The following is a 15,054-nucleotide window of genomic DNA, read 5'->3' on the forward strand; positions in this document are numbered from 1 at the left end:
ACTTTAAAAATTTTACAATTATACTTGTAATAAATAAAATACTGTAACAAGTAATTAGAGCATGCTCAAATATATTTATTCCATTAACTTCCGTATATACAGATATATCTTAGGTTATTTAACAAATAGTTTTTACTTTTTTTTCAGCAAAAAAAAAAAATAATGTTACGTTACATTACACATTAGACTAATAGACATACGGGCATGTCGTCGTCACGCATTTAAATATATATTTTTCATTAGAAAAAATAAAAATTTTGAAGTTCTTACTGATGCCCATGTCAAAAAAAATATTACAAAACTTTTCTTCACAACTTTTAAATTTTAAATAATTTAAATTAAATTAATATTTAAAAAATCTCGTGCGCGTATTCAAATTCTTACAAAAACTATTTTTTAACTTTCAAAATATTTATTTTTAAATTTACTTGTTTATGAAGAAAAATAAAAGCGATAAATTTATTATCCTGAAGTTAGTAGACAATTACTCAACAACAATTTTCGGATTTTTTTTCAACAAATCAATTACAAAAAAAAAACTAAAAACATGCACATGTAGAAAATTAAAAAAGCTATAGGTGCAATTTGTTAAATATTTTTTTTTTATAATTTATCATATTTAAAAACATCCAAAAATTATTAGACGTCCGCTTACTTCAGTATCATGATAAATTTTTTAATTATTTTAAATTTTGATCTGAATTTTTAGAGCTCGGATTTGAATTGAATCGAATAATTCGAATTATTCGTCAATTTTATTATCCGAAAGTTTTTGAATTGTAACTTTTAAAATTACTCGATTCAAATCGCAAAAATTCTTATCAGCTTTCAAATATTCAATTTTATTGAATGGAGAGCTAAGTTTTATTTGCCTCTGACGAAAATTTGAATTATTGTAAAAAATATCACAATTTTAAGTTGTTCAAAAAGAAATGTTTGAACAATTTACAAATTTACGAAAAATTCGATTCGATTCAATACGAAAAACTTGTAAATTCAAACTATTTGCTTACTGCTAGTTAAAATAATTATAAATTATTTAAAATTTAAAAGTCGAAAAATTTTTAGTAACTTATTTTTTAAACACGAGTGTAATTAAATAATTAAAAATCCATCTAGCCGAGTAAGAAGTAATTATGAACTAGAGACCGATATGTCGCGGCCTTTGGCATCAAAATAGTCACACTTTTTTCCAAGCTATCAATCAATTTTGTGTTATGTGTTTACTTGTGTGTAGGTAATAAGTATTATAATAGTAATAGTAATACTGCCTATGTAATGATCCTCCAGTATAATCGAGCAACACTTAAGCTTTAACGTTGTATGATATAAACAATAATAATAATAATAATTATGATAATAATAATAATAAGGGTAGCTTATAATCAGCCATGGTATTGTCATTATGTTTATATTAGCATACAAACCATATGAGTTTATTAGTATTCATTGTACCCTGGATAATAATTCTCATACAATGTTTTTTAATATTGATTTTCTTTCAGATTTTATTTTATTATTATTTTTTTCATTATTTATTATAGCAACAGCGGCACTTATTAAACTTCCGGCTAAATAAATTACATTTTTATTTTTTTATTTTTAAATAAGTTCTTAGCATAAATATTTTCTCTCGTAATTTCACTTATTTATGTATGTATGTATGTATGTATGTTTAGTTATTTTGTTTTTTAAATTCAAACTAAAGATGCATATTAAATATCACGTATTTAATGAGAGAAAATTTTGATTTTATAGGCCGAATCATTTTTTTTAGTAAGCGGTTTTGCATAAATTAGCTTTTATATTTGCTACTTAATTATAACTTTTAATTTTAATTAAATATATTTGATTAATTTATTAAATTAAAGCCCGAAAGTTTGTGTCTATACAGGTATTTATATATATTTCATTTTTTTTTATGAGGTAATTTTAATTGTAAATATATATCATTTTTTTTGTTTCGTTTAATAAAATTATAATGATCTAGAGTTCAATAGTTTATAAATTATAAAAAATTTGTATAAAATTACATTTTAAAAGCTATAATTTCTAAACTATTAAATCTAATCGATCTACAATAATAATAGTTTTATATAAAAAATTATTTAAACAAATTATTATTAATAATAATAATAATAATAATAATAATAATAATAATAATAATAATAATAAAATAAAATATTATAATTTCGGGCTTCAATTATCATTATCACGTAATAAATATTTTTTAACACAAGGACTTGATTTATAAATAAAATATTGTACAGAATTGTGATCACAAGTCAACGAGTTTGATGACCAAGTTGATGAAAAAGTAGAACAAGGTGAAGAAGAATTCGAACAAGAATAAGAATAAGAAGTAGCAGTATTAATAATACGTATTATAGCTCGACGTTATGTATTAGTTTCTGTTTTTTCGTGTATTTTTTGCATATAAATTTTCTTATGATCCTTACGATATTTTTCAATTGTCAGATCAGCATTTACATTAGTGGGCAAACGTAATGTACGCGGATCAAGACTGGCAGCTAATTTCAAATAAGTTTCTTCCATTTCTTTGGTTATTTTAACTTCGCAATCTTCATCACTTGTGCTTAATTTTTTTTCATTACTTCTGCTCTTATTTTTTCTTCCATCCTCGTCCTCTCCGTCGTCTTCGTTTGTCGAGTCGAAGCAAATCAAATCTTTTACTTGCTCATTCTCTTGTTTTTTATTGCAACTCAATAAACTCTTTTTGTCAATCACGTGTGTTTTAATAACCAGTTCATTGGCAATCCCTTTGTTGCTATCAAACGCCACCTTTAAAGAATTATTTTCATTAATAAGATCATCAGTATTCGGTATTTCGATAATACAGGATGATTTTGTGCTCTTCATATTTTGTGGCTGTGTCAGATTATCACTGGATGTGCTCGGCTTAATACCAGTATTATTAATATTATTATTGTTATTATTATTATTAATATTTATATTATTAGTATTACTAATGATGCTATTACTGTTTCTTGTATGAGGAATTTTTTTAACCCCAACAGATGACTGAACCCACTCAGCCACCCTCTGTAATTGCGTTGCATCGTTTGATAAAATAGGAAGAGCTTCTTCACTGCTAGTTGACAGCGATCTACCAGAACGTGTTGATTTAGCCAAATTGTGTACGAGAGCTGTGTTTGTTTGATTGGCACTACCGCTACCACTTCCAGAGCTTGTATAAAGAACTGTCTGATATTGACCAGCGTTGTCTAGTAAAATATTTTTCGATCCCTCACGACTTACGCGCATCAAACAATTTCGCGGGCCAATAACACGATCTTTATTTACTGGACTGAGTAATCGTCGCTTTTCATTATTTATTTGGACTAGATCACTCGAGCTACTTGACGGTTCAGAGCTCGACATCAGAACGCTGTCATTACTGAAGCTCGGACTTACTGCAAAGTCTGGGGTTTGATTTGCAGTCTCTTCATTTGAAACTTCGATTACTGTCACCTGATTATTGTGATTGCTATTGTTGTTGTTGTTATTATTATTATTGTTGTTATTGTTGTTGTTATGGTTATTGTTATTAATATTGTTACGGGGTTCTGTCTTCCAAATCCGTTCATTTATTACATCTAAATGAATGTCACTTTTACTATTCGATTCACTGTTGCCTTCTAGCTGGGGAGAATTCAATTTCGATTTGCTCCAATTATTTCGCCATATTCGTTCGTTTATTATATCAACAGGATTAACTTGACCCTGTGATTTTTGTATTACTATATTGTCAATTGGAATTTCTATCCTCTTGGGTTTATTATTTTGTTTTATTTTAAGCGTTGATTTAGATTGACGTTCAATTTTTATTTGTGATGGCAAATCCTGATTTACTTTTGTGCATACGCCTGTTTTATTAACATTCAAACTTTGACATTTTGTTTCATCACTTTTACATAAATCGTAATTATTATTGTTATTGTTATTATTAGTATTAGTATTACTATTATTATTCTTACTGTTATTATTTGGACTAGTTTGCACCTTATTACAAATAATATTATCGGGGCTCGTTTGCGTATGGGAATCGACAGTTAAAATAGATTTATGACAAACACACGTTGAACAATGTTTGGCAAGCAAACGATCCTTTTCCCGATCTTCAAGGACTTTGGCCATAATTGCTGCTGAAACTACATCTATTTGTGGTTTACCGTCGTCACTCTCGTCATCACTGTGCTTGTCTGGATTTGTTTTTGTTATGTTGTAAACCATTGCTGTTGGTGGAAACGTTGATATTGGCACAGTTATACTTTTAACTTCTGATTGTGATTGATCACTTGAACGTCGCTTTTGACTCATGTAATGTTTTACTCGTGACTGTATTTCTAGTGGCAACTAAAATAAAACAATCCATTTTAATTATTATTATTATTATCAATATTTTGTACATGCTATTGTTACTGACAGTGTCCTAATTAATGACTCATTCAATTTATTTTTTAAATTTCCCGCTATGAAAAATTAAAATTAAAACAAAATCCCAAATTATTGGTTTCGATCCCATTTTCGAAAATCGAGTTTTCATTAGATTTCGATATTTTTTGATACTAAAAAATTATTCAGACTATTTCTGGGTGGACGTCCGTGCGTGAGTGTGAACTTTTTTTGTCTGACGATACCTTTGAAACGAATAAACTGATTTGAATATTTTGGCGGCAATTGGAAGGGTTCACTAAGAATTTGAATTGATTAGATTTTGAAGTTAAACGATCGAGTAGTTTACAAGTTATACGCAAAATAAAAATAAAAAAATTTTTTCTTCAACAGGCATTCATACTTTTTTCTTTCTCACACCCAAGTGGGCAAACGGTATTATCTTTGATGCACTAATACAGTAATCAGGAACTTTGGCCGAGTTTTTTTTCTTAAACAAACGAATAATATATAAATATTGAAGTGCACTCTGCTAGATTAGACAGTAGTGCATCAATGTGCAGTTTGTTTTCCGAAAAAAAATCAGTTGAAAATATCTGATAACCCCTGTTGAGTTTTTGTTGCATAACTTGTAAATAACACGACCGACTTGTTTTCAAGTTTTATCAAATCTATGTCACAAGCTCTTTTGATTGTCGCAAAGCACGTGTGAATCAATTGATTTGATTCGAAGATATCGTCGGACGAAAATGAGTTTTTTTTAGCGAAATTTATAGATTTTGTCCAGCCGTTTTTTGAGGTGAAAAGTTTACCAATAGTAACGTTTTCGAGCTCTCCGAGCTTAAAAACAGCAGGAGGTTTTGGGGTCGATCCCCAGAGTCACCCGTTTTTCAGCTTTTTTTTTTAACTTGATTTATTATATTAAAAAAAAAAAATTAATAAATTATTTCTGTAATTAATAAAACTTGAAGTTTCAAATTGAAAAAAGAACAATTAAAATATTTGTATATGTTAATAATTAAAACATCTGATTGTTATGACAACACTGAAATTCAAAACTTAAATTTAACATTTAAAAATATAAAACAAGTTCGTTATAAAGCACAACCTCTTCGCTTCGCATTCGAGGCGTGCAACTGTATATATAAATTTAATTAAATAAAATAAATGTGACACAAAGTGAGAAGCTTCATTGTTCATATTTATATTAATTACTAACTCTATTAAATTCTATTCTCATATTATTTTATTGATTAACAATTAGTGATAAAATATGTATCGAATGAAATTAAAAATTAAAATACTGGATAATTAAATATTTTAATAACACATTGATAAAATTTGAATAAATATTTTTACTGACATTTTAAAAATAGAATTAAAATCGCAGTAATATTTAATATAGAAAACAATAAATGTTAAAAAGTCAATAAAATATTAAACTTACAGCATCATATTTTTGTCCAACGAAGTTGGATGGTTTACATTGAAGCGATTGAATAGCTAGATTCATATCAGCTCTGTATCTAGCCTGGAATTTAAAAAAGTGTAAGAAGATATTTAAAATTTTAGGGCAGACGTACCATTTGTAGCCACTGCTTCACTTTTGGACATTCAATACTTTATTTCAATTAACGAAAAAGTGTAAAATAAAATTTCTATTTTAATAGTGTAATAAAAGTACACCGTAGAAAATCGGGAGTGAATTCGAAGTGGTTACGGATTTTATTTAAATTCAGATTTATTTTGTCACTCGGAGTTCCAGAGTTCTAGAAAAAATCACTCCGCACACGGAATAAATGGAGTGTTTTTTCAACGGAGTGATCTGGATTTTATTTAAATCCGCATTCACTCAGATTCAGAGTTTCAATATTAAAATAAACTCCTCTTTGGAGTGAATTTTACTCCAAAGAAATTAAATAAGTACACAGTCATTCGTTCCGCATTCACTCCGGATTTAATCCGCGTCGAAAATTGGCTGTAAAGTGGCCAAAAACGGTACCTCTACCCTGTAACCAGACACTTATTTATCCCTAAAAATACAGTAATTAATTTACATTGTCTTGGGACAAGCTGTGAATTGTCAAATTAGCATCAGCCAAACGATGTGACAGTGTCGCTATGTCCTTAATAAAGGCACTCTTCTCAGTCTCACATTTATCAACAAGTTTCAGCAATTTATCTTCGAGATTTTGATTAACTTTAAGCATCCTCTTTTGTGCCTCCATTAGTCGTGCATGTTTTTCTTCCGATAGACGTAAGTCAATCTTCATCGACGCCAATTTACCATTTGGAAATTTATCAACCTCCTTCAAGTACTGCGTTTCTATTTTAACAATATAATTTTCTTTTTCCTTTAATTTTTGACGTAACTGTTCGATTTCCGCATGTAAATGTACGTCGCTGAATCTGTTGGCATTTATTGTGCATTTTACGCAAGTGCATTCCTATACAAAAAAAGAAAAAAAAACAGTCATTAATAAAATATAAAATTAAAAAATATTAGTGTGAATATATCAGATATAAAAAAAATTTTGAATTACAAATAAATAAAGCAAACAATTAAAAATATAAAAATAAAAAAATTGCACATACTTATTTTAAACTTCTGTAACTTTGAAAACTTGAAAAATTTGTATTTAGATAATTTGAAAATCACTACGCGAATTTTTTTAAATTTCATTATTGTAATTAATTAATTTAATTTGTTCAAAATTTATGAACAGTTTCATGTCTACTATACTCATTTATTTTTTAATTGAATTACAATTCTTGGATCACAATTTAAATTTAAACGAGTGTGAACGTAGCAGACATCAAACAAATTTAAAACTACAAATAATTGGATTAAATAATTTAAAAAATAATATTTATAAAAAATGCATTTATTAATTCCAAAATTTTTTAAATGCGCATTTTTTAAAAATTTTATTTCATTAATTACTGTATTTATTATTAATTTTAAATTTGTTTGATGTCTGCTACACTCTCATAAATTTAAACTTTTAAATCAACTTGTTTTTACAAATACTTCTTTATTTTGAATAATTGGCGACTGGAAATTAAATAAACATTTCAAAATTACTGTCTCAGATAAGTTTAAAAGTTAAACTCTAGTAAAATTACATTCAAACTGTGACTAACTTTTTAAACTATTCTTTAAGTTTTATTTCTAAACAAACTTTTTTAAAATAAACTTTCAACATCAATAAATACTGGAAGATTTCATACTTTTTACATACATTGTAAATAATAATAATTATTATTATAATAAAATTAACATAACAAATATTCAACCATATTTACGAAACCTTGAAAAAATATAATCAACCTGTAGATTAAATTAATGAATAACAATAATGAAGAATAATTAAATTCAAGTACCGAGGTAATGACATAGAAATAATTAAAATTTTAATTATAATAAAATTATCATCCAGATGGATGCGAATGAACAAATTTATCAATGATTCTATAGGCATTAATTATTAATTAATAATACAGTTGTATTTTGATACATACCTTACACTTTTCTGACATGATGGTCTTGTTTCGATATTATAAAAATAAAAATAATAAATAGTCAATAATAAAATTATTATATTTTTGTATCTATTTGTCATAACCCTTGGCTGCTATTGAACAGTAAAATAAATCTAAAAATCAGTGATTGTGATTTTATTAAAAAAATACATATTTTCACTCTATTGTTTAAATACGATGACATTTAATAATTAAAAACAATAATAATAATTAACAATGGCTTTATAAAAAATTTATATACGATTTTAATATTTAGGATACATGATATAAATCAGTTTTTTATCTTATATATTTTTTTTGACACTCATTAAAGAGTGAAATATCTTTGTAAGACGTAAGACAACACACACGTTTAATCGCGCATACGTGTGCGACCGCCATGTTTTTTTTACACTTTGCGCATGCGCGGTTTTTATTTTCGTATTTCGTGCTCGCGCACATGCGCAATTATGTTAAATTACAAACCGCGTTATTTTTTAATTATACTTTTATATTTATATTTATATTTAAGATTTTATTATCGACAACTCTCATATAATTTATGTCTTATCTGTTTAATCAACTGATAAATATACAGTCTGAGTTGGTGGTAAATTTATTTGAATAGTTTATATGTGTAGTAATTTATTATTTAATAATAATAATAAAAAAAAAATTATGGTTTTAATATTTATTTTTTATGGTTATTATTCATAATAAACACCTGCTGCAATTCCGATTGCATAAAATTGTGAATTTTCAAAAATATATTTTGAATATGAATCTCTTTGATGGTCCCAAATAAATCCCAATGATTCATGTATTCCTTGGTTTGTTTTTTCGATAATATTTATTATTACGACGTATTTATATCTAATTATTAAAAAAAAAATTAATTAATTAACTTAAAAAAATTCATCATCCAGAAGTTAACTGGCAACTAACAAATTTCGAATGTTTTTCTTAAAGGAATTAATTACAAAAAAAAAATAAAAAGCCACTCGGCGTCTAAAATAGAAGATTTCTAATTATTTCTTAATTTCAAAGTTTCAAACAAAGTTGAATTGAAAATTAATTTTTTTTTTTTAACTGAAATGAATTTAAAGCTCAAAAACCGCCAAAAATAAAATAATTTGAAAATTTAAATTGCCACCTTTCCTTAAATACTCAACCGACTTTTTAAATTTTTGAATTTGATCAAGAGATAATTGACTGGAGAATAAGTATATAAAATTTGATAATTATCCGTCAAAAATTTTCAAATTGGTAATAATGTCATTTTTACTATAACACAAAATTTATACATACATATTTATTTTTTATAATTTAACGTTTTAATAAAAAATTCAAAAGTTAGTAGACGCCCGCTAACTTCAGTATCATATAAATTTACCGATTAAAATCAGCTTTGTAAATTTGTTTTTTAACTTGTATAGCAATATCTTGACACAATTGCAGACAAATAATTGGATTATATGTAACGCCAGTTAATTTTGTTGTCATAATATTTTTTAATATTTTATCGACAATATTGTGTGAGAATGGATTAGTTGATTCTAGCTGATAAGTATTTTGATATCTTGGAACCTATTATGATGAGTCATTCCATGAGTAATACTAAAGACATTTTATTTAATTGTTTTTAAAAATTAATTTATCTACACTTAAGTAATACCAGTTTTTTAAAAAGATGTTGATAAATTGGTTATTAAAAAAAATATATTGTGAAAGTTATTCATGAATTAAGTACCTTAAAACCAGCTTTACCAATTCTAAACGCAACACTACCACGATGTATTCCTAATGATAATAAACTACTTGGACGTGATTTGTTTGATGATGTCTGTGATAATGCTCTCGGTAACGATGACTTTGATGTTCCTGACAGTGTCTTTTGACTTCCTTAGTTATTAAATAAATAAATTATTTAAGTTATAATTCAAATCAAACTATATTCACAGAAAAAATAATAGTGGAAAAATTACTGTTTCAAATATCATAGCAAAGTTCCTCTCCTTCGAAACTGTAAAAATTAAATTATTTCTAAGATGTAGTAATTTATTACAGTCTCATATAAGACTTTTTTCAGTTCTTACACTGTAAAAAATTGGGAGTGATGTCGGAGTGATCTGAATTTTATTTAAATTTGCATTCTCTCCAGTTCGGAGTTTTAATATTTAAATTAAATTCTTCTTCGGAGTTAATTTAACTCTGAGGAGATTAAATAAATAAACGATCATCCGCTCCGCATTCACTCAGGAATTTATAATAAAGTTTAGTTCAACTTAAAATACACTAGAAGCTGTAAAACTTGGTATCTGTAGTTGTAATTAACTTTATTACAAAAAGGAGTCTCAATTATTACAGTGCAATCTATACATAATAAGTACTTGGAGTTTTTTAAACGAGGATCCTGTTTTTGTACTAAAAATTAATTTTTCCACTGCTCTTTTTTCGTATTTAAAATTTTAAATCACTTACGTATTGACATCTTGCGTATTAAATTTCTTTTTTTTAAAAAAAGTTGAAAATCTTAAGCGTGAAAAGGTTAAAAAATTTAATTTGTCATTCAAAATTTTTAAAATTATTTAGGAAATTTTTTCGATAAATTTAGGTATATTTAAAACTGTTTGTAATTTCAGTTGTAATAATAAAATTTTTTTTATTTATAATTAAATTATTTAGTAAAATTTTGACAGATATTTGGTTTTTAAAATAAAATATAAATTTTTTAACATAAAAAAATATACTTATATTTTTATAAAAGTTTAAAAGTTACGCGCGTTTTTATCAACAACCGGATATGACATCGCACGTGCTCTTACATCCGTTGTCACTTACACAGACTCATACGTGGTAAATAACTTACAATTTGTGGCAGCAAACACATTGAAATTTTTATATATAAATTTATAAAAATATATATGTGCATTGACGTATTCACGGATCCGATCCAACGAAAAAAAAAAAACTAGTGTATGATTCACGTGACAATTGTCAGATGTCAAAGACCAATTAACCTGGAATAATATTTTTAAAAAATATATTTAAAATTATAGAACAAAATCTAGGTGTGTTTGTAGGATGTTTCAGAGATCACCAAATTTTTATCAATTACTCGGTAAATAACCTGATCTTTTTTACTCCTTTGTACCCATCATTGTTAATTTAATATATATCATATAATGTCTGCTTGATACAATGTAATTTTATATATATTTTACAGATAAAGCTACGAGCCATTTGCATCTTGATCCCGACTGGCCGACGATTTTACAAATTTGTGATCTCATACGCCAAGGAGACATACAGTATGTTCATTTATTTATAAATTCATTATTTAAATAAATCTACATATTATTTTAATACTAAATTTTATGATTACTTTCTTTTAGACCTAAACCAGCTCTCGCAGCTATTAAAAAAAAGATAACTAATTCCAATCCACACGTTTCTCTTTTTGGTCTTCTTGTAAGTTTATTTTTTATATTCAAATTTAAAATATAGTTGGTATATATTACAGTACTTTTCTTTAGGTATTAGAATCATGTGTGAAAAATTGTGGAAGTTTGATCCATGATGAAATAGGTACTAAGCAGTATATGGAACAATTGAAAGAACTAGTTAAAACAACAACTCACGAAGAAGTTAAAACTAAAATACTTGGACTGATTCAAGCTTGGGCATTCGCATTTAGAAATAGTCCTAAATATACAGCCGTTAAGGTAAATTTATTTATTTTTTTAAGATACCAGCATCAAAACTTAAAGTTTCAGTATCTACAGCTAGTCGAAACTAACGGATTTTAGTCCAGTGCCACGGAATAATATTTTTACCATACCTGCGCCGAAAGTTTAAATTCCTGCCCAGTTTAGAGGAAAGAAAGTCGTTCTTTTCTTATTCGCTGTACCCAAGTAGCACAGAGACAACTTAAAGATGTCATACAGATGTTTTTTAAAAGGACAAGACAAATTTTTTTTGTCTCAAAGTCGTTTTTTTATATAAATGAGACATACAAATGTTGGTCCTAGAAGTCGTAGTAAATTTGTCTTCTTTTTGTCGTCACGTGGATCACGTCTTTTAAGCAAATATTTTTTCGGTGATATAATTTTCTAACCGCTGTCAACATTTTGGTGCCTCATCGATAGGTCAAAAAACAGCCTCAAAATTGTCATATTTTAGATGTCATAAAACCGTGTGTTACTTGAGTACCTGCAGAAGTTTAAATTCCTGCACTATTTAAAGTACAGATTTGGTGAAAAATTGTATACAGACTACGGATTTCAGACTGCGGGTGATGTCAGCCAACTTCATTCTGGTCTGAAATCGTTTTGTTTCATCCCTCGACACACAATATACTATTTATTTGTTGATAAATTTAAATTTCAAAATTTCCATCCATTAGTTTGCTAATTATTAAAATATTTATAAATTTTAGGATACTATGAACATTATGAAAGCAGAAGGATACATGTTTCCCGAGTTAAAAGAAAGTGATGCAATGTTTAGCGCAGACACAGCACCTGAGTGGGCTGATGGTGAAGTTTGTCATCGATGCCGTGTTGCCTTTAGTCTAGTGCAACGCAAACATCATTGTCGAGCTTGCGGTCAAGTATTTTGCGGTCAATGTTCTAGTAAAACATCAACTTTACCTAAATTTGGTTTTGAAAAAGACGTACGAGTTTGTGATGCTTGTTACATTGTCGTAAATAAACCTAGTACTGCTTCGACAAAAGAAACTGATTTGCCGGTCGAATACTTGAGCAGCTCACTCGCTCAACAGCAACAAGTAAGTTACTATCATTAACTATTAATTTTATCTTTATATTTCCAATTGATTTTTAATGTACGCGACTGACGTCTCGTTTTTATCATCAGTTACTTTATTTAATTAGTATAAAAAAAAAATGGCGTCCATTGAGTCGCAAGTGAGTTAACAACAAAATAAAATTTTTAAAATAATTATTTAATTGTTAATTTTACGAAGGTTCCGCCACGAAAGACTGAAGAAGAGTTACGTGAAGAAGAGGAACTCCAGTTGGCGCTTGCATTGAGTCAGAGTGAAGCTGAACAGAAAGAAAAGGATAAAAAACGTGCGACAAATGCATACAAGAGTAATTCTATATCAATATCACGGACAACTTATTCTCCTCCACCATCTCCAGTTTGTTTTATTTATTATTTATTTATTTAAATTTATAAAAATAATATTTTTTACTAATTGCGGTTTACTTTTAGGGTCCTAGTCCTTCGAAAGTCCATGAAGAAGAAACAGATCCCGAGTTGGCAAAGTATCTTAACCGTCAATATTGGGAACAAAGACAGATAGTTAATGAAGAGCAAACTGGTGGTTCGCGTGCTGATGTCACTAGTCCATCAGCACCCAACATCGGCAGCCCGATGCCTCAACGGGTTGTCATTGCCAAGCAGCAGAACGGCGACATTGACATCCACCTGGATGAGTTTGTCAACAACTTGAGATCCCAAGTTGAAATATTTGTTAACAGAATGAAAAGCAATTCATCGCGTGGCAGATCTATTGTCAATGACAGCTTCTTCCAAAGTCTGTTTATGAACATCACTGCGATGCACTCGCGATTGCTTAAGTACATCCAGGAACATGATGACACTCGGCTTTATTACGAGGGCCTGCAAGATAAATTGGCTCAGGTGAAAGATGCGAGAGCTGCGTTGGACGACTTACGGGAGGAGCATCGTAATAAGTTGCGTCGCGAAGCTGAAGAGGCTGAAAGACAGAAGCAAATGCAAATGGCTATGAAGTTGGATATTATGAGAAAGAAAAAGCAAGAGTACTTGAATTATCAACGGCAATTGGCTTTGCAAAAAATTCAAGAACGTGAACGCGAGCTCCAGATGCGTCAAGAGCAACAGAAGCAGCAGTACATGATGGGTAAGTTTAATAAAAATAAAAAAATAAATAGTTCGAGATTAGTTTTTATTTTTTATTTTTAAAAATTTATTTCTAGGTGGCTATCAAACGGTTCCTAATTATATGGGTCCAACCCAAGGCTCACCAATTCGTCATGTTCAGTATCAAGTTCCGGGTACTAATTACAATCCCATGTCTCCAACAACCCAAGGCGTTTATTCATATGGCCCATCATCAATGGGCCCATATCCGATGCCAAATTATTCTATGTCTCAAATGGGTTCTCTCCCACCTCACATGATGCCCAACATGCCAGGAACTCAAGACCAACCTCCGCAGTCTGGTCCCAATGACTCAATGATTCAATCACGTGACAATATGACTCCGGCATCACAACCTGGAATGGTAAATTTTTTTTTCTCTCTCTAAAAATATTATCTGACTTTGCTGTTAATTACAGATGCCGCAAATGTCAAATGTACCATCAATGACACAAATTCCCGGAGCTGGACATCAAATGACATTACCAGGTCAGCATGGGCCGTCGTCTGGACACATGGGACCTCGTATAGGTCCTCAGTCGAACGATATTTCTCAATCAGTGCCTCCAGCGAATGTTTCACAAATTGGATCGGCTCAGGGAGCAATGCACGGCCCCCCTGGACACATGGGCATTCCTCAAGCACCCGGTGGTGTTCAAATGCCGCAAGGAATTCCTCAACAAATGCCTCAGCATGTCGCCGGGGCTAGTAATATTCCACCACCACAAGCTCCTGGATCCATCCAAATGCCTGGTGGTGGTGGTGGTAATAGTGGCAGTAACACCCAGATTTCACAGACACAAATACCATCAATGAACCCTTCGCAGCCTATTCAATATCCGGCATCAGTTCCCGCGACAGTTCCATCAACACAAACAGAACCGCGACAGAATGAAATTAAAAAAAATGATGATAATACTGCTGAGCTTATATCTTTTGATTAAAATACTCCCATTGATAATGTCATTATTATTAATCAATGGTAATAATAATTACTAAAAATATCTGCGTGATATTTATATTAATATTCATGTATGCTAATTATCATCATTTAACTGTTTAATTAAACATTAATAATTATATTAATAATCGTTACTCAATTATATAACTCCTTCAATATATTTGTTCAATAAAGTCTCGTATTAAATTTTAATAATCAATATTATTTTATTTAAATTAATAACT

The 15,054-nt window shown here is 28.8% G+C and overlaps 3 protein-coding genes across 3 annotated transcripts; 1 reads left to right on the top strand and 2 right to left on the bottom strand.

The window, feature by feature from the left end:
- Positions 1-67: 67 nt before the first annotated feature.
- LOC103574184 (putative uncharacterized protein DDB_G0277255) lies at positions 68-8,328 on the bottom strand. Its single transcript, XM_014439933.2, has 4 exons — positions 7,939-8,328; positions 6,474-6,863; positions 5,864-5,947; positions 68-4,377 (listed from the first exon to the last, which is right to left on the bottom strand). Exons 1-4 carry the CDS (start codon positions 7,954-7,956, stop codon positions 2,398-2,400), a joined length of 2,472 nt encoding a protein of 823 aa, XP_014295419.1. The 5' UTR covers positions 7,957-8,328; the 3' UTR covers positions 68-2,397.
- Positions 8,329-8,645: 317 nt separating this feature from the next.
- Positions 8,646-10,429, bottom strand: LOC103574185 (dynein light chain Tctex-type 5). Its single transcript, XM_008553584.1, has 4 exons — positions 10,420-10,429; positions 9,689-9,840; positions 9,332-9,525; positions 8,646-8,811 (listed from the first exon to the last, which is right to left on the bottom strand). The coding sequence occupies exons 1-4, from the start codon at positions 10,427-10,429 to the stop codon at positions 8,646-8,648; spliced, it is 522 nt and encodes a 173-aa protein (XP_008551806.1).
- A 360-nt stretch (positions 10,430-10,789) lies between these two features.
- On the top strand, positions 10,790-15,025 carry LOC103574126 (hepatocyte growth factor-regulated tyrosine kinase substrate). The gene is made up of 9 exons (XM_053740577.1): positions 10,790-11,059; positions 11,165-11,249; positions 11,334-11,409; positions 11,475-11,663; positions 12,377-12,727; positions 12,926-13,102; positions 13,177-13,849; positions 13,926-14,233; positions 14,289-15,025. The coding sequence occupies exons 1-9, from the start codon at positions 11,023-11,025 to the stop codon at positions 14,811-14,813; spliced, it is 2,421 nt and encodes an 806-aa protein (XP_053596552.1). The 5' UTR covers positions 10,790-11,022; the 3' UTR covers positions 14,814-15,025.
- Positions 15,026-15,054: the final 29 nt, after the last annotated feature.

The sequence above is a fragment of the Microplitis demolitor genome, chromosome 7, assembly GCF_026212275.2.
Source record: "Microplitis demolitor isolate Queensland-Clemson2020A chromosome 7, iyMicDemo2.1a, whole genome shotgun sequence".
In the NCBI taxonomy this organism is placed as follows: domain Eukaryota; kingdom Metazoa; phylum Arthropoda; class Insecta; order Hymenoptera; family Braconidae; genus Microplitis; species Microplitis demolitor.